The sequence below is a fragment of the Cynocephalus volans genome, chromosome 7 (genome assembly GCF_027409185.1).
Source record: "Cynocephalus volans isolate mCynVol1 chromosome 7, mCynVol1.pri, whole genome shotgun sequence".
NCBI lineage: Eukaryota > Metazoa > Chordata > Mammalia > Dermoptera > Cynocephalidae > Cynocephalus > Cynocephalus volans.
The window spans coordinates 153,282,229-153,302,720 of NC_084466.1; the positions used below are offsets into that span (position 1 = coordinate 153,282,229).

Consider the following 20,492-nt stretch of genomic DNA (forward strand, 5'->3'; position numbering starts at 1 on the left):
GCCCAAGAGGCAAATGGAAACAAGCAGAGCCTCAGCTCAGAACTGGCACATGGTCACTTTGCCTTATTCTGTTGGCCTAAACAAGGTGCACGGACCAGCCCAAAGTCAAGGGACTTTCACCTTTTGCAAAGGGAATTGAAAAAGTTACACAGTAAAGGGTGTGGACACAGGGAGAGGTGAAGAACTAGACCAATAATTCAGCCAACTTCATATACTCTTATAGAACACCATTTAGAATGAATTTTGGATTCTTGCCACAGCTGGCATTGCACCTTAATTATAGTGACATCCATGTATATATTCCCTCCCTCAAAGCGAAAGTCCCCAAGAGTGACTTCCACATCTGAGATTAACCCTTTAATGCCATCCACTCACATAACTCGACATGCTTAACATCTGTACACCCGCCACCTTGAACACAAGGTATGAACATCTGCACCGGCCACCTCCTTGGACATCACGTAGTTGACATCTGTACCACCCCAACATTCTGTTACATCTCCCACACTCTTCCACAGATGGGCTCTCACCATTCACTGGACAAATAGTACTGATTGCTAGAATTTTCTTCCTCATATGCACCCAACGAGCTGCTTCTCTCTAATTCCATTTATCAGGTGATTCTAGATGAATTCAACAGTCCCTAGATTCCTGCCATTGGAATGCCTTGGAACCCAGAGAGAGTCTCAGGTCCACAGTGTTCATTATCTCAGGGCGAAGAATGAGGTATGGGGCCACATTTTGGGCATGAGTGGATTTGGGGTACACTTACTTTGCACACCATCTCCAAATTGACAATCTTGGTCTGTGGCTATGTTCTTTTTGGAGAATAAAATGGAACAGAGAAATAGTCCTAGTGCGACCGAGAAGAAGCCGGGAGAAAGATGGACTCGGGGTCTGGGGATGCCCAGTGCTACACCCGAGGACCCATCTCACCAGCTCCACCCCACAGGTACCACTATCTGACCCCAGGCCCGTGTCCCTAACTGTTACACCACCCTGCCCCATACGCAGTGCCTCCCAGCCCCCACCATCTCACTCCCTTCTGTAGCTGCATATCAGGGGTCTCCCAGGCTGCTCTTCCCCTCCGAGGTTGCCCTCAATCCCTCCATTTCTTTTTTATTAGAAGAAGTTTCAAAGGCTAAAGTCATATCTAGGGCATTTAATGAATCAGAGCCATGATGGCTGCCTTTGAGAACAGAGATCCCAGCCCAACAAAGCTATGGCCAAGGTCAGGGGAATGATCCTGAGAGGCCTGCGTGTGTGTGTGTGTGTGTGCGTGTGTGCGTGTAAAGAAATGTGCCTTCATTTCTTTAATTTAATTTTCTTTCTCAAAATGCCTCCCAAAACTTTAATAACCTCCACTTATGGTAATGAGGAACTAAGATAATTCAAACCAACCCTTCTGCAGAAGCTACTAAAAAAAACTGGACAAAATATGTTTTAAAATATGTTTTAAAGCACTTTAGAATGAATGAGACAGGGAAGAACTGCCAGGCCCAGATCTGATGCCAGCAGGAACCCAGAGAGACGAGCCACCCCTCAAAGCCACGCTCGCCCTGCGGTGTCAGCGATCCTGAAGAAACGGCAGGTGCTTTGCAGCCTGCATGGGAGGAGGGACGGAAGGACAATGCCCGAGGCCCACTCGAGGTGGGGAGTCCTGTCCCCGCCCATTTAGCTAAGACCCCCAAAGGACCACAGCATCAGGGTGAACCAGCAGAAACAGCCCCAGAAAGACACAGTGGACTCCATACACTCTCCTAAAGCAGCAAGTCCTCTCCGTGGGCCATGGGTCCAGCACACGCCTGCCCACTTTACACCGGAATATATTCTTCATCTGGTAAGTGATTGCAGAAGTTCATTGTTGTTGACTTCTGCTTTTATTATAGGATGTTAGTCACATCTGTGATTTCTTTGATGGTGAGTTCTTGGTCAGCAGCACAGCCCCAAATCATTACATGGTGCCTAAAGGGACATGCAGTTCCCTTTGTGACAATCAACTCTGTTACATGGTTTATGGGCTTGAAAACAAGCCCTGTCTCTATAAATGCAAATTTATGGAATGCTCTGTTTATTTTAAGCAGCCGCATTGCTAAGCAAAAAGTCTAGAATCAGAAAATCTTGGGTTCAAATCCCTATTTTGCCACTCACAAGCTACATTATAACCCCAGGCAAATTATCCATATTGCCAAATCTCATTTTCCTTGTCTATAAAATACAGATAATAATAATAATACCCACGGTGCTCAGAGGGGCACCAGGAAATGTCAAACATTGGGCCAAGTGCCTGGCAACTAATTAAGTGCTTAATAAATGGTTGCTATTCCTAATATTAGCAGAAATGTGATCCTGGATACCACAGTTTGGAATAATAAAGATTCAATAATAGTAATGGTAATACTTAATAATAGTAAGCTATAGCTAGTAGGCCTGAGCCTGTCCATGGATCTAGAACTGATACCTTTGGACGTTCTAAGATAAGTAATTATAGGACCAATATTTTCACATGACTATGACGCCAGGCCCAGCACTGCATTTTGGAAGCAGGAGACTTAGTCTCTGACTCCAGAGGCCCTTGGGTTGGGTTGGGAGATAAGCAATGTGCACCCAGCTGGGAAGTCCCACAAAGAAGGAAACAATGTTGTCTTCAGGGCGAGAGAGTGAGAGGGAAGGGAAAGCAGCTGAGAGCTCCAGGAAATTCAGGAATGACTTTCTTCAAATCAGTCGGGAAAATCTGGCTGTGAGCTATGACGCTGCAGAGGTGTGAGCTGCTGAGAACGTTCTCCCCCCGCAGTATGGTTAAGAAGAGACAGTGCCCCCAGAAGCCCCACACTTAGGGACCTGCGGCTGGGCTGCCACCAGGGGCCTGCACCCTCCACCCTCCCTGGATGGTGACAGTGCAGGGGCAGGGCTCTCCAACAGCCTCACTTACTCTCTCTGACACCTTCATGGGCCACAGGGACACTGTGATCATCGCTGGCAGCCTTCTCGGAGCTCTTGGTTCTCACGCCTTTTCTGTTGCTATTTTTACCTACAGAGAGAGAGAGAGATGCCTTTACTTCCGTGTATGTCAGAGCTGCCTCGGGATGCTGACAACTCAACGGTCCTCTCCTGCACAGCAGCTGTCTCCACCTCTGCGCCCCCAGCCCCAAAGATGGTGCCTTGGGTTCTACGGGCTCTGGTTAAAGGAAAGGAAGCATGTCATTGTAAACACCCAGGAAAATCAACACTGCTAACAAAAACAGCGCACACCTGCAAGCTGTCACTATCAAAAGGCTGCAAAATGTTCTCGGGCAGGACATTTGATCCTCACTGAGGCCCAGAGACACCATATATAATTGCTGGGCCTGGAAGTGGAACCCCAGACTACCGACTCAGGAGCTGGCATTTTCCAACAGGCTGGGCTTCTCCCACCTACCTTTCTCCAAGGCCCAGGCTTGGGTACTTGTGGGTGACGCTGCTGCCCAGCCACCAGAGAGACTCCTGTCGTAGTCTAGGAAGCCTGCCCGCTGTGCTCCTGCTGAGCCCCGGCTTCTCACGCTGAGCTCCCCTCTGGCAGCTCCAGCAACACTAGCCTCCTTTTAGCCCTCAGTTCCTTCTTCCTAACCACAGCACTTTGCATGTGCTGTTCCTCCTCCTGAAGCACCCTTCCCTTCACTCTCCAGCTAATCAGCTCCTGCCAATCTTGCCAACTCAGCTCTGGGAAGCCACCTCCTTAAACTGGCTTTCCTGACCTCCCCGCCCCACCAAATCAAATCCTTCTTTGATAGGTTCTGATAGCACCTGTCTTCAGTCAAGTTGCCTCTAAGCAGAGCCTGATGGAGGGGTCTCGGTGTACTTGATGAACTCAGGGAGAAAGGCAGGAGGGGGAAAGGGAGAGAGGGAAGCAGAACAAAGTGACAGAAGGAATTGGGCGAGGCTGTGGTCTCAGCCGGATTCTGGCTCAGCTGGTCCCTTGGGAGCTCTGGAGAGGGATCTGCACACGGAGGAGCCCCCATTTGAGACAAGGGGCTGCCGTTTCTACTGCAGTTAGCCCCTGGCTACAGACTGACCAGTTGGGGAGCAGAGATGCAGGCTTGCATGGGGTACCTCTCCAGAGAAGGGAGCCACTGTGAGCGGCTTGGACCACAGCCAAGACTCCCAGCAGCTGTGGGAGGGGTGTGCCTGCGGGAAAAGAAGACCTGAGTGGGGCACCCGCAGCCTCGACCACAGCTCTGCACACCTGTCCTGTCCCGTGTGGCATTGCCACCGTGGCAATGTGACATATCTGTTCATGAGGGTAGAGTCTGCCTCTGGCTTTGCTCACTGCCCTGTCTCCAGAGTCTGGCACACAACAGGTTGTGATGAATGAATGTGAATGAATGAATGAATGAATGAATGAATGAATGAATGAACAAGTCAGCCAATGACCAACTGACAGAAACGGGGGGGGGGCAGGTCTGTGGAGAAACATGCTTAATTTGGACTTTTGAAGTTGAAACACCAAAAACAGCTAGTGGATTGTGCCACATAAGAAAATCATTTCAGATAATTCTACCGTCACGACCCACCCCAAAATGAATACTTATTAAGAAAACCCTAAATCTTCAAGAAATTCTAGAGGTACACTGGGTCTAGCTGAGGGAAATCCCCTTTTGTTATATTCTTGGGTGATGCCTGTTGTGAATAGCTTTCATTTTTCATGTAAATTGAAAAAAAATCACTAAATTAAGTGTCCCTATTAGGGTCTAGAAGCCTATAAACCACAATTTTTATAAAGGCTGAAGGAGGACGGCTGACCCAGAGACCTGGACACACCAGCATCTGCTTGGAGCCACCTTGGCACACATCCACGTCTGTGGGCAGGAATGTCATGGCCAGCAGCCACCAAACACAGCCACTTCTGCACAAGCTGACCGAGGGTCTGGAAAGACCTTGGTTGTACGGCAAAATCAGTAGCATAACTTTTGATAATGCTGAGTCTGATTTTCCAGAAAGATGGGATGTTTTACAAAAAAAAAGAAAAGAAAGGGGAAAAAAAAGTTTTTACAAAATATGTGCAGAAAAAGCCAAAGTTCTGGGAAAGCACGCTGCATGCCGGCCCTGCCTGGAAGTCAGCGCTTACCAGAAGCCTCTGTCCACCAGGGCAGCCTCTCTAGAGCCTCCCCGTGACAAGGCTGGAGGCTGAGAGCCAAGAGCGTGGCCTGGGTGACACCCCAACACCACAACACTTGTGTGCAGACTTGGGGGATGAAGAAAACCAGCCCCACTCAGCTCGGGGAATCCAATAAAGGTCCAGGTGTCAGCCAATGTCCTGCCACCCCTGAGAGTTTGACTTCCCAGGGGACCAACACGTGGAGAGCAGCACACGGCGCCGAGGCCACAGGCAGGACCCAGCTGCCTACTGGTGAAGAGGCAGGCAGTGGCTGCAGACCAGCTAGGTAGCCCCACACAACCGCGGTGTGTCCACGGGGAGCTGCTTCGCCTCCTACACATGAGTGAAGAGCGAGGGCAGAGCCTGACCTGCAGCTGTCACTGGACAAAAGACGGCCTCTATCTTTTCATCGTGAACATCATCCTCAAGCCCCACATGTCACAAAGTTCCACTCCAGCCGCTGGAAGAATGACAGCCACGTGCAGCGTGGTTCACAATATGCAAGGCATCTTCACACAAATGGTAGCATTCCGTGTTCCCCAGAACCACTGAGGGCTGGCAGTTTATTATGAATGTCATTTTACAGAGGGGGCCGCCGAGGCTCAGAGGCGAACAGAGACCTGCCCAAGGTCACTGGCAGAGCTCCAAATCTGGGCCTTTCCCAGCCGGCACACACACCTCCCCTTCATAGCCCCTTCCTCTCCTAGAACAAGGAAGGCAGCATATGGTCTGTACAGATGAAAGAAGAAATTAAAGTACAAACAGCAGACACAGAAAGAGCCAGAATCAAATCAGCATCTCCATCTGGGCTGCGTGGCAAAACAGAATTCCTTAAAAGTAACACACTGAATTGCCAGTGCAGGCCACATGTGCCATTCTGGTCTATGGTGATAAATATAATTCTTCTTGGTTAATAGAAAACTTTTTCCCCTCTCTACACAAGGAGTTTACAGTAGCAACCCCCCAGAAATTGAAAAAATGCTTTGCTGAATTTTTGCATCCTCCCCAGGAAATTCCAGTCCAACAGGCTCTGCATTCCCTCTTATAAAGGACCTGGCCCAGGGCTCTGAGGTCCTTGCCTGCTCCTTGTTAAGGAACCCTCATTTGGAGGAACAATCAACCAAACAAGTTCTTGGGAGCTCCCCAGAACTGCACCCTCCAGCCCTCGGGACTGACTATAATTACAGCTTTCTAAGTCCCCACGAACGCACGCAGATCTGCTGGGAACTGTCACACAGGGACAGCCAGGGGGGGCTCACGGGTGAACACAAAGAGCCCAGACAAGAGCAGTTAGAAACTCCTGCTCCAAGTGGATGTTAGGAAGACAAGGGCCGTGACATGGAGAGGAAATAGCCCGTGCCTTCCTCCAGTTCTGAGGACAGTCAGCTCCCAGACGAACAAGAATCCCCGAGGATCTGGGGGATCCCAAAATGTGGGCTGAGTGGTTGAATGGTGCCCTTGCTTCCATTCATCGTTGACCTCAACGGTCTGGGGGACAGCAGCCTGTGGGGCAGATGTAGAGGCACTAGTGCAATTTTTCTAAGCACTTTTTACCAGGGCTAGACCAAAATCAATCCATTAATAAACCAAAATCCACCCCCCCCCTTCTCTAACGTGTCTTCTCTGAGAAGCTAGCCACGTCGGCCCCTCCGCTCCTCTGGGCCAACCTGTCATGTGGAAGCTTGGTCTCTGCAGTGGATTAAATGGCCCCCCAAAGTCATTGAAGCTACTCCCCACTGTAACTGCTGAGGGTGGGAAATCCTGTTGTGATCACTGAAAGGTGGGACCTTGAAGAGGTGATTAAGTTGATGGTTTAATGGAGGTTGTGGGCGTGGTTCGGAGGGCTTTAAAAGGAGAGTGTACCAGGAGCTCTCTCTCTGCTTTGCCACTTTGCCATGTGAGACCCCTGCATGACTGCACGGGAAGGTTCTCCCCAGATGTGTTCCCTGGACTTTGGATTTCGCAGCCTCTGAAACTGGAAGTAATAATTTTCATTTTCTTATAAATTACCCAGTTCCAAGTATTTTGTTATAAGTAACAGAAAAGGACTAATACAGTCTCTATCAGACCTGGGCATAAGGAAGAGCGGGTCAGCTGGGGCTGGAGAGCCTTTGTGGCCACCATTCCAGCACTCTCTGCAGCCAGTAGCTGCCTTCCTGACTTGCAACTGAATAAAGAGCACTTTGCCTTTAAAGAGATACCACGGTAACAGCAGCAGGTGGGCATGGGAGGGCACTGTGCAGGGCACCCTAGCACCCACATGTCTCAGCTTGGGTTCCCCCAAGAAACAGAGCCTGAGAAAAGCAGGCCCTGTGCACAGAACTGTATCTGGGAGGTGACTGCAGGAAGCAGGAGTCAAAGGGTGAAGGGAGAGAGGCAGGGGAGGAAAATACCACCAACCTAGGCTGCGTTGTCCGGCAGGACCCACAGGGATCAACCTGGCTTGGGACTCCAAGGCCCCGGGGGAAGGTGCCGCCAAGCTGGCCCTTCAGCGGCTGGGACTGGGCACTGCCCACTGACCACACACCTCCTCGGAAAGCCTGGGTTATTATTGTTCTCATGCCATAGCGAGTATTCAAGGTTTGGAGAAGTCATGCAGTCCATGAATGGCAGAGCCACACCTGGACCCAGGTCTCCCTGAATCTTGAACAGAGTTTACATGGAGCATGCACACATGCCTTGCATGGACCAGGTATTCCATACAAATCTGTGTCATCAGTCTTAAATCAACATTTGAAGGTGTTTTGTGCCACGCCGACCATCTATGATGCCCCACGAGTAGCTGGTTGGCTACCAGCCAGATGTGGCCACCAGCTCTTCCTAGAAGCCATCCAAAGTAACCCTAATGATAGAGCTTGGATGTGTTGTCCCCCTCAAAACTCATGTGGAAATCTGATCCCCAATGTGGCATTGGGAGCTGTTTGAGTCATGGGGGCGGATCCCTCATGAATGAATTAATGCTCTCTCTGGGGGAGGGGGGAGTAATAAGTGAGTTCTCACTCTATTAGTTCCCATGAGAGCTGGTTGTTTATTGGACACTGGCACCTCCTCTCTCTCTCTCTCTCTCTTGCTTCCTTTCACCACGCAATCTGCTTGTACCCGCCGGCTGCTGCCACTTTCCGCCATGAGTAGAAGCAGCCTGAGGCCCGTGCCAGATACAGCTGTCCCAAAATCATAAGCCAAATAAACCTCTTTTCTTTATAAATTACCCAGTCTCAGGTATTCTGTTATAGCAACACAAAAACAGACTAATACACCTAATTTCATGGGTTTCGTGATCCCAGAGAGTGGCAGCTGCAGTGGCAAGGACATGAGGGGGCCACGGAGGGCAAAGACATTGCTGGCGATGCGATGCCTGAGAACTCAGGCTCCTGGGCCCCTCGGGGACATCCAGAGGAGGTCCTACCTCTGAAACCCAGGCTCCAAGGCCAGGGTACCTTTGTCTCAGCACTGAAAGCATCAAATACCATGAGATCTGGTAGTCATGGACACTTGAGGAACACGGGAAACAGAATGGCTATTTGTAAGAACCACAGCATCCAAGCCAGCTTCCCCACACATAGGAGTGTTCCACCTTTTATGATCCATGCACGAGCCCTGGTTTCTAGAACCATGGCACAGGCAGGAGGGAATTTGCCAGCGTTAACAGTTGACCTTGGAAAGCATTTTGGAAAGGGAAGTGGTGACTTAGAAAGCAGCTTGCTGATGTGCAGGAAACAACCTTTTTATAAGATGGCCTTTCCCTTGGAATTTTGTAAGGAGTTTACCTGGACAAAACACTTCAGATTTAACTCTTAAAGTGAGCATATAATCTAAATCTTGGTAATTGTCTAGATGTGCTAATTGCATTGTGATGGTTTTCAAAAATACATATTGAAATATTTACAAACACATTCTCTTGATCCTCACACTCCAGCTTTACCCAAGGGAAGATATTTCCACCCAAAGGCCAAAAACTGCAAAACACCCTAAAAAGAAATGAAGCAAAGCTTAAAAGTGAAGCCCTTTCCACCAAAGGCTTGCAGCCCACTCAACAGAAAGGGCTTTGTTTACCACCAAATATGCTCAAGTAACAGCTCTGGTTATTTCCCTCCATGGCTGGAGCACAACACAGCACAAAATGCAAACTCAATGATTCTGGGCAGAGACATACAAACAGCCGTGGCTCGCTGCCCACTCTGCAAATTCCACAGGCCCTGTACTGTGGATGGGATGCGGGCTTGTGCAGCTTCGAACAGTGGCGCATTCTCACCCGTGCCTGAAGAAAGCAGCAAACAAAGGAACAAGCGGGAACCCAAATTTAAAGGCAACACAGCCAAGCCTGCTTTTACACAAGGTGCAATGGAGTGGGAAGAAAAAAATCTTCAAATCCCTTATTCAGAGTCTTGTTTATTATTTTCCTGTTTGTTGCTGCCAAGTGGGAGGGAAAAGGTAGGTGAGTTATATAACTATGGTTTATTTCTCTGGCTGCAAACCAAGGTCATCAATTTGGAGATGGCATGCAAAAGAGCAATTGCCTCTGAAATCCATTCACGTGCCCAAAATGTGGCCCCATATCTCACTCTTCACCTTGGGATAACGAATACTGGGGACTCGAGACTCTCTGCCAGCCCCAGGACATTCCGACAGCAAGGATCTAGAGACTGTTGAGTTCACATAGAAACAGCTGAATGAGTGGAAGTAGAGAGAAGCAGGTTGTCGGGCCCATATAAGGAAGAACATTCTAGCAATCAGTACTATTCATCCAATGCAGGGTGAGAGCCCATCCATGGAAGAGTGTGGGCAGAGGCCAGGCAGCCACTGTGGGAATCGTGCACGGACTACAAGAATTTGTACTCCATGACCCCTTAGGATCCTTCACAGTTTAAAATTCTGGGATGAACTGATGTTCACAGAGAGAACCGCAGAAACTGTTTGATACCAAAGTCCCACTGCAACCGCAGAACGGGATTCCACAGATCCGTATCCATCAGGAGGCGGTGGTGGTTCCACAAATCTGGGCACATGATAAAACTGCAGAGAACATATGTAAAAACTGGTCAAATCCGAATAAGGCGTGTAATCTAGTAAGTAGTATTGTACCACTGTCAATTTCCTGGTTTTGGTACTTTATACAGCAGGGATTCTTAAACCCCTAGTGATATTTGGTGGTGTCTGGAGACATTTTTGGTAGTGACAGCTCGGGGGAGGATGACACTGGCATCTGGTGGGTCAAGGCCTGGGACGCTGCTGAGCATCCTACAATGCACAGGACACCAACTCGTCCCCATCGGCACATACACACAATTCACCCCAAATATCAATACTGCCAAGGCTGAGAAACCCTGTACTACAGTTACACAAGACATTATCATTGGAGGAAGCTGGATGAAGGGCACATGGGGTATATCACTGTACTACTCTTGCAATTTCCTACGAGTCTATAATTTTTCAAAATAAAAATTTAAATAAATATTTTTAAAGGTTCCACTCTATTCAGTATATCAGGGCTCTACTTCTCTGGAAATTTGCCAGGCAGTCATGGAAAATGCAATACTCTCAATTAAACAAAGGATCTTTCCTCCAAGCCACTTCCATGAATGTCAGTACATGATGTCCCTTGTGCATTCCTGTTGTGGCATAGAAGAACAGCCAAAACCCACATCAAGATCAAATCCCCAATGCCCTTGGCTCCTTGTGCAAACCCTCCAACAGTATTAAGACAGACTCCCCCCTTGAGCTTGCTGCCCAGAACATTTAGCTTCTGTCTTTCCTTGAGCCCAACCTTTATGCAAGACAAAGGCTATCTGGAAAATATTTTATCATCTGCAAAGACAAAGCACAGGACAGACTTTTAAATTAGTTATAATGTTTTCATATTCTTATTCATCTCTAAGTCTAACTCCTCTCTCCCACCTCAGTGCCTAGACAGTGCCTGGAACATAGCATGTACCATCCACACACCCAGAGAAGCCAAGTCCAGAAGCTTGCATTTAACACCCCAGGTGCAGCCCAATGCTCCTTCCTCTGCAAGTGTCTTCCTGAAATACTGTGGCCACCTGCTTGCAATCTAGTGCAGAGATGAAGGCTTCCACTGCATCACAAGCAGTGTGTATATATCAAGCCACCATTTAAAGTGGGCAAAAATAATTTTTTTCCAGTGCAGCTTAACAGCACAAAACTATCGCTAACTCCCCTAATCAAAGTCATTTTTAAATCAATCTCCCCAACTTGGGGTCAAGGGTGGAGGTTTCTGCTGACCAAACACTAAAAAAAAAAAAAAAAAAAAAAAACTGGACTTAAAAGTATGAGACAAATGCTGCCATACTTGGTTTATTTGTCATAGTTGGGGGAGCTCCAAAAAGCCCCATACAACCCATTAGAAAAAGGCTGAAACAGTGGCAAGCCTGGAGGCAGGTCCCCCAATGGGCCTCTGAGCTGAGTCTCTGGAATTTCCAAGGACCTGTCTTCAGTCTGGGGTCTGCAATCCAGGTGGATGCCAGAACTGTGCTGAGCGAGGCAGCTCATGTTCTGCAGACGCAGAGGCTGTGCAGCAGGAATAAACAGGCTTCCTTACTCCACAGCCCATCTCTACCCACAAGATGTACTTCCAAAAGCAAGTGATCTTTTTCTTGCAAATCAAGTTACACCCTGATTTCTCCTGCAGTGGCCCCCACCCAAAGCTGGCAAGTGCTGATGCTCAAAGAACTAAGGAGAGTCACCTCTCCCCTATAACATCTGAGTCTACAGACACATGAGCCCATGGACACTCTGAGGCCAGGCCATAACTTTCTGAGCTGTTTTCTGCAGAGAAAGAAAGCTGTCTTGGGACTTACTTGTACAAGTCCCCAGGACAATAAAGCTGACTCACTTGTCTTGTCTTAAACATCACATCCCCTAGGAAGCATTACCCAAGCTCTCAGACTAGATCAGCCCCTCCCTTATTCATTCCCTTAACACTCCACACTTCTGCCCAATGCTCGGCACACTTGTGATGACTTTCTCAAAGTCTCCCTACTGCTGTGAGTTCCATGAGGGTAGGGACAGGACTGTCTTCTTCTCTCTGACCGCAGGACCTCACCCAGCACCTGGTGCTGAGCAGTGTCTTGGTAATGACATATGGAATGAATGAATAATTCGCAGGAGGATCATAAATTGGTAGGCATACTGGGAGCCTTGGGTGAAAGGCTTTTATAGAAATTGACAAAGTAAAGAGAGGCAGCAGGTGCCAGCCTTCCTATTTGCAGATAAAGAAGGTGAGGTTCAGGAAGCTGAGTCATGAACCCCAGATCCCTGAGCTGGTGAGCCCTAGACATGGGCGTTAAGGATCTTCAGATTCCTAGACTGGGGCTTCTTCCGCTTTCTTCCCTGCCACCAACCCTAGTGACTACCAGAGCCAACATATGTGTCTCCCGCCCCACCCTGCCCCGCCCTGCCCAGCGCTGGGCCAAACACATGGCAGATAGTAAAAAACAAAAACACATGCAGATGTGATTCAAACTAGCAAACCAAAAAGGCCTTGAGTTAAATAGCATAGGAGAAGGGCTTTCAAATCTTCCAAGCCAGCAAGTGACATTGAACAAGTTACTTAAACTGTCAACTTCAGAATCTTCATCAGTAGAATAACAAGAAGAACACCGACCATCCAGAGGCACTGAACGAATTAAATGAGATAGTTGCACATAAAGCTCCTAAAAACACAGTAGATATTCTACAAGCGTCTCTTTCCATTCCTCTTCCTGTGGCTTTTACACGTCTTAATTCCCATAACTCCCCTGGAAACACTGGAAATTCTGGATGGTTCCGTTCAGGATTACACAACTCACAGAAACGCCTGCCGATTCAGAGCGGTCCACAGATTGCAACGAGGCAGGGCACGTGCAAAGGGGCTGCTCAGATGCGTCCACCTCTCAAGAGTTCTGCACTCCCACCTCCTTGCCACCCCGGCTGCTGACTTTCATGAGCAGTTTAACCAAACGAAGCCCATTCCTTGCTTCCCTGAGCTCTGTAAAGGGTGCATATCTCTCTGCAGAAAAACCATTGCAAGGCTGGATAATTTGGCCATAATCCTGCTGCTCCCCGCTCTTAAAATACTAGGGCCACGGCCCCCTGCCATTTGAGCAAACAACGTTTGGAACAACTAAGAGAAAGTCCCGCTTCACAAGGTGGGTGATAGACCGAGGGCTGGCAGAAACTGAGGACGGATGTGGGACGGTGAGACGGGTGGACGCAGACGGAGCACGCCGGGTCCCGGGCGCCACGGGCTTTCCAGGCCTCATGCAGCCCAGCCCGCCTCCCCGCGGAGCCAGAGTCCCCGCCGCAGCAGAGAAGGGGACGCTCCCGGGGCACGGGCTTTCGGCCGAGGCTGTGCCATCCTACCCGGGCTGCGCAGAGGATTCCGGGGACCCACGGAAAGCGGGCGGGAGCGGGTGAGAGGGGACGCTGGCTGGGCCACGTGCTAAGTCGGAAAGCCACTCAAGAAAGCGCCGCGTGTGAAGACGGAAGAACCAGGCAGAGAAGGAAGAAGCGTCCGGCAGAAGGTGCTTTGCCCGGGGAATTTCAAGCTGGGGGCACGAGGGCCCCAGCGCCCCAGGCGGCTTCCCGAATGCACAGCTCCGTCTCCAGCTGAGGGGACAGCGCCGGGCTGCGGGTCGCGGCGACGCTCTGGGGAGCTCGGAGGGGCCAGCGGGAGCGCAGACGCAGCCTCCAGGACAGCGGGGACAGCGATGGGGCGGGTCGCGCGACCCAGACCCACAGACGGGGAAGCCAGCTGTCCCCTCGATGCGCGCGAGCACGGGCGCCCCCTCGGGCCGCCCAGCGCAGAAAGTTACTGACCTGGCGGAGGCGTCTCCGGAGCCAACTTCTCCCTCTTGGGAGCTTTCTTGGGCTTGGTGGCTCTCTTGGGCGGCCTGGGCTCGGGCGGGCGCGGCTCCCGCTCCTCCTGCCCGGTCCCCGCGGGCAGCGGCGGCGAGAAGGGCTCGGGCTCCCGGCTCCAGATCTCCTGCACGTGATAGTCGGGGTCCTCGAGGGCTGCGCCCTGGGCTCCGATCCCGGCCAGGGCCACCGCCAGGAGCGCTAGGGCTAGCGCCGGCGCCGCGGTCCCCCGGGGGGCCATGCCCGCGCCCTGGGTAGGGTCACAGTCGCCGCGAGCGCGACGGGCGCAGAGCGCGGCACGGGCAGGGGCGCCGGGCACTGCAGAGCGGCGCAGGGGACGCGTGTGACCGGCCCGCCGGGCTGGGCTGGGCTGGGCTGGGCCGGGCCGAGACGGGCAGGGGCGCGCTGAGGAGCGGGGCGGGCGCAGGGGGCCGGCCCCGCCCTCCCTTCTTCCCGGCCTCCGGCAGCCGACCCTGTGGAGGCCCGCGCTGGGACGCAGGTGCTGGAGCCCCCGCCACCCATGCACCGTGTCCGGCCCTCCCCGCCCCCCAACGCTGGCCCGCGTGCTCCCCGCTGGCGCCCGCTTCCCCAGATACTTAAAGGAGTTTCCATTTTAGAAGGAAAGTTGGAGGACTTCTGTTCTGTTCCTTAGTTTTGCAGGTGGGAGAGACGTGCCCAAGAGGAGAAAAGATTGGCCCAAGGTCCTAAGGTAAATTAAAGCCTGAAGCCTGGTCCACAGCTCTCCGGACCCCCTGCCCTGCGCCCTGGCCCATGACATACCACATTCCCCACTGGCCCTGATCCTGTTTCAGGAAATGCGAATGAGGAATTCCTGCGTTCCCCCGGGTTCTCTGGAGTCAAGTTCCATGGGGGCGGGGCCTGGTGACCCTGGAGGACCTCTGCGACCACCTGAGACTGTGATTGGGAGAGACGGTGGAGCGCTGCCCCTCACCCCGCCCCGGGCTGTTACAGCAGCGACAGAAAACCAGGGCAGTCCCGCCAGTCCCGGGTTCTCCAGCGTCTCAGCCTAGAGAGCAGAAGCCTCGGGGCTGTGGGCTTGGGCCCCACATAAGAAAGGACCAAGACACAGCTGGCCACGGTTAGGAGGTATTCTCACAAAAGGTCGTTGGCTGAGCGCCCTCTGGGCAAGGGCCTTCTCTCTGGATAAACCAAATGCCCTCTTGTGACCCCTGCCCCCATGATGTGTCCCTGGGGCTCCAGGGCACACTTACAGGCACTATTTTATGTGGAGCCAGGCACTCTTGACAGCAAAACAGGTCGTGGGGGGGGGGGGGGGGGGGCTTCAGTGGCAAAACAGAAAGTGGCTTCAGCAGCCAGGGACACTCTCAGTGATTCTTGCTAGCTGTAGGAAGAGTCAGCAAGAGGCTCATCGGGCACCCTGGCCAGAAGCAGCCACAGAGACTGTCCAGGCCAGGGTTGTGCCTGCACCCCCTCCCTCCAAGTCCCCTGAGCTTGCTAAACGTGCAAACACCAGACCCCACCCCAGACCTACAGAATCTCCTAAAGGACAGATTCAAGCACTCCCAAGTCTAAGAAGATCTCAAGTAGTTCTGATAGAGTTAAAAAATTTAAGACTAATCTTCTTTCTCCCTTTTTACAGAGGAGACCGAGGCCCAGACTCACCCAAGGACACCCAGCAATAGCGATGGTCAGGACCAAACCTGGCTCTCTGCCTTTATCCAGTCATTACAGTCAGGCAGTACGGATATTGGCAGCCCCAGACCCATAAGTTCTGAAAACATTTTACTCCTTTCCCGGCACCTCTTAGGTAAATAACAGAACATACATCTGCACTGCAGCATCTGGGAAGCGTCCACAGAATGTCCACCCAAACGTGATTGCCCACACATCCCTGGAATCAGGAGATGAGTCCCACACACGCTGCTTTCCCTATTAATGCGCACTTGTTTGTTTTCCCTGGAGAGACCCATCATTAAAGCCAGCAGAACAAACAGAACAAGAAGTGACTGCAGGGACGCCACTGCTCCCAGCACAGTAGCTCCTGGCATGATTCCCAGGGCGCCCTTGTCTACTCTCTCTGGGGCTGCTCATCTGGAAGTGTGCGGGGCACAGTCCGAGTTGGTGGCAAAGCTGGCCTCATCCTGCCTTCCAGCTCCTGCCTGCGTGCCCGGGGCGGCAGGGTGGGGGTGGGCGTCCCGGCATTCTTCAGCTTCCCGGAGGACTTCCCCGGCCACCTTTGCCCCATCTCTCCTTTACCTTCTGATGCATCTAACATGGCAGTAATCCCATTGCTTCTCATGGCAGATATCCTTTAATTCATCCCTTCCTCTGTTCCCACCGCCAATCTCTTAGTCCATCATGCCAAGCCCCACGACAGATTCTTGGAAGATTTGCCCAGCAGTTCTTCCTGCTTCAAGCCTCTCTGACCTGCAGTCCGCCCTACACTCAAGGCTACCAGCTGTTGTCCCTGAGATTCCCACTTACAGTGTTGCTCCCTGCTGAAGAATCCACAGTGCTTACCAATCCCACAGGAGCCCAGCCCTCCAGGTAAGATTCAGGGCTCGCCTACTCGCCCAGATGTAGCTCCCTCCACTTACCAGCAGGCAACAGTGACAAGGCGCACTCGTCATGGCCTCCTGCACAGCATTTATAAGCTCTTTACACACGAGCGATTATTATAACCTGCCAATATTTCATCCTCCACTGAAACCAACAGAGTACAAGAAAGAGAAAATTCTCCATAACTCGTTGTGTGACTGATCTTGGCTAGTATTGTCCACAGCGTCAGCCACCGTGCTTCTTTCTGAGACCTTTTGGTTCCTAACGTAATCATCAGTCTGTTTAACTCAATTCTGGGCCCCTAACAAAAGGCTGTTAGCATCTCCCCATAGTGCGAGTGGAGCTTGGTAAAGTGCTGCCGCTTGGACATGAGCCACACTATGAAACCAGACACTCCAGTTGGGGGTAGCCGCTGGGGTAAAGTGGGAAACCAGAATGGCAGCAGAATCCCTCCTGGTTCTGAGTTCTTGAAATGGTGTTCTGTAAAGTCAGACCAGTGCTTGCTTCCCTTGAGAATCTAAGTGCATTTCTGTTGAGGGAGGGAGCCAGTGTTTGTCCGTTCATTTGTCCCTTAGACTCAGGATTCTGCTAAGCCAATTTCTGTTACACAACATCCATCTGTACTTGTCAAATAATCCTCAAACACCATATACAGCTAAGGATTTTTCAAATATTTATGAGCCCCACAGAGGAGATTTATGTTAAGCTGCTTGACAAGGAGCAACAGAGGAGAGGTCCAGAGACCGTTCTGTTGAAACAAATATTGTCAAGACATCAATTCTCTTATAGTGTTTTTCATAACGGAATTTCACACCTGCTCATTTCCCTAATTATCCCTGAGACTTTTACACTTTCAGAGGGAATAGAAATGGACTTTTTTTTTTTGGAAAGATCATTAATTTGAAAAATTAGCTGCTATATAAAGAAAAATACATACTCAGGCACAGCCATTGCTAAAAATATAGTCTCGAGATGGATTCAGAGGGAGAGAGAGATACTAAGTTGTTATGGCAACTACGATTATAATTACAAAGCTGGAGGGTTTTTCCCGGTCATTACTATGTTGAGATGTGGTGGTTTAAATGGCAGTGTCCTTTGTAATGTCCTCAATCTCATTACTACATAATTACCCATTTCGTATTGGATTTTCAAATTATTTGTTCTTATTCCCATGCCCTATAGATCTGGCATCTTTTGATAAGCTCTTTTTCTTAGTTCATGGGTCCCCCTTGCTACTTAATTCCTCTCCTCACTATTGCCCCTACTCTGAGATCTCTTTTTCAGTTAGACCTTTGAGGAAACTTGCCTTGGCATGAGATATTCCATTTGTAAACAGTCAGATACTGTTGTGAAATCTGTTAAGAAACCTCATGAACAGACACTTGAGGAGACACTGAACTCGGAATAGCCAGAGCCTGCTGAGCGTCCTTGGAGACCCAGCATTTCCTGGTCACCTACGACGTGCAGGATAATTTACAGAGTGATCACAGTTGACCTTTGTGCTGGCTTCTCGGTTTGCACTCCCTCCCATCTCCTCGGCCCTCTTCTCTATGCTAGAGGCCGATCCTTGTGGACTCAGTCCCTTGTCCTCTGGTTTCTAAATGGGATTGGCCATTGGGAGGTGCCAACAGGGGTAGGAAGGTGAAAGGAGAGAGAGAACTGGATATTTCTTCTCCTTCCCCCAGCTCCACCCACTTTGGCCCCAGGGGTCCTGGTGGTGCCTGCATCTCTGTACTGACCTGAAAGCCCCTTCCTCAGTTCCAGCTCTGCAGGTCTATGGAGGGTGATGACTTCCTGCCTGCCTGAGCCTGCGGTCACTAGTCTCTGGTTCCTCAACATCCCGCTTGCCCCCTCATCCCTGCCCCCACCTCTGTGCTTCCTTTAATTCACCTCCCCCATCTGTGTGTGCCTCTGTTTCCTGCTGGTCCCTGACTGATACAATCCTCCCAAAGTCTGGTGAGAGGAGAATAATTCTCCCCAATCTTATAGCTGAGGAAACTAGAAGTGGCTAAGTCACTTGCCAAAGGTCACCCAATTATCAAGTGATTGAGTCTGTTGAATCTCCAACTGTTAGGCTCCAAAACTTCTGCCTGCACCAGGCATGTTACAATCTCAGGCCAAAGGGAATTCTGGCCAGTCATACAGCCCCAGATGTACTTAGGCAGAGTGGCAGAGTAAGGGCTAGCATCGGCACCCAGTGATGGTCATGGGGTGGGGAGTGGTTTTAGCCCCCAGCAAATCTCTAGCCCCTCCTCCCAACAAGATTGCTTAGGATTTAAGTTCTTCAAATTCAGAAATTCTCAAGCTGTTCCTGTGGTCACTTGATGCATGAAGACTAAAAGAGAAGCAAGAATCTTCATGGTAAGTTAGGAAGAGAGAGAGAGAGATCTTAGCCACAAAAATAGACAGACAATGGTCCAATGTAATAAAAGAGAGCTTTAGGTACAGATGTATCTGTAGTATTTGGGGAACAATACACAATATAAGATTGTTACAAATCAAGGTAGATTCTTTACTATATGGCCTTGGGAAACCTGGACCTCTCTATGGAAAAAACTAAAACTGAATTCTTGCCACACACAAAGGTGGAGTCTAAATGAATTAAAAAACTAAATGTGAAAAGTAAAACCATAAGATAATAGAAAATTCAGGAAAATATCTTTGTAACCTAGAGATGGAAAAAACCTTCTTTAATAAAACCTCAGTAGCACACACCATAAGGCAAAATAAGAATAACAATTAGTGACATTGCTTATATCTAGATAAAGGATTTGTGTTCCAGAAAGGACACACTGTACAGAATGAACAGGCAGATAACATGTGGGAGACAATGCCTGCAATATCTAAACCCAACAAAATACTAATATTCATGATACATGAGAAAAAAAAAAGAGGAACCCCAATAGAAAAATGGGCAATGAATATGAACAGGCTATTTACAGAAGAGAAAATTCAAAAGGCTAACTACATATAAAGAGATGTTTGAAGTTATTAGTAATCAGAGAGTAATTTGGTAATTTAGATGGAGAGGTGTCATCTGATAACTATTAACTGACAAAAATCAGAAAGCTGGATGGTGGCAGGTGCTGGTGATGATGTGGGGTTACAGGAGCCCTCCCTCACAGCTGGTGAGGGTACAGATGACACCACCAACCTGGAGAGCACACTCGTGCTTCTTGAGGCATTCCTGGAATATGTGCCTGTCATACCTGAATGCTCATATTTGTCTAAGAGAAAACATGACACATCATGAACCCAACGGAAAAGAAAAATTTTGCTGGGAAGCTTTTTTTCCTATTAAAATGCCTGTGCCAATAGAGAATATTATACCAACTCAGGACACAGTCCCTGAAACAACTTCTACATGTTGCCATTTGAAAATGTAAGACTTCAGTCAACCAACCTGACTGATTTTTTTCTTTTCCACTGAATTAAATAAACTCATCCATTTTTATGGCACTATCTTTTCAAGTCAGCCCAAATTAATTATCCAGTAAAGTGGATTAACCTTTTATTCTTCTGCAACTTTCTGATTACTTTTAGGGTGTAAGAGACATGAAGAGTAAATAAGCAAATGCAGTATATTAAAAGCACTTTTGCTCTCCAGGGACTATGTTATATAAATATCTCTATGGACTAGGAAAAATAGATGCCTAATTCTTAAGCTACAACTACCTAAGATCATAACACTAAACATATACCAAAAGCAGAGCACAGTAGTTTATTAAATCTAGTTGAATTACATCTACCCTTTGGGACACGATCAGGAAACAAATTTTTTTTTTTTCGACCAGTAAGGGGATCGCAACCCTTGGCTCGCTGTGGTCCGCACCATGCTCAGCCAGTGAGCGCACCGGCCATCCCTATATAGGATCCGAACCCGCAGCCTCGGCACTACCAGCGCCGCACTCTCCTGAGTGAGCCACGGGGCCAGCCTAGGAAACAAAATTTTTTTAAAAAAAAG

General features: G+C 49.7%; 1 protein-coding gene across 1 annotated transcript in view; it reads right to left on the bottom strand.

Moving 5' to 3' along the window:
* CPXM2 (carboxypeptidase X, M14 family member 2) overlaps nucleotides 1–14,228 on the bottom strand; it is a 120,116-nt gene extending 105,888 nt beyond the window's left edge. Inside the window, exons 1-2 of the mRNA XM_063102425.1 lie at nucleotides 13,949–14,228; nucleotides 2,933–3,031 (exon numbers count right to left, since the gene is read on the bottom strand). Of these exons, the coding sequence (XP_062958495.1) occupies nucleotides 2,933–3,031; nucleotides 13,949–14,228 (379 nt within the window). The remainder of the gene's footprint in view (nucleotides 1–2,932; nucleotides 3,032–13,948) is intronic.
* Between the last annotated feature and the right edge of the window lie 6,264 nt (nucleotides 14,229–20,492).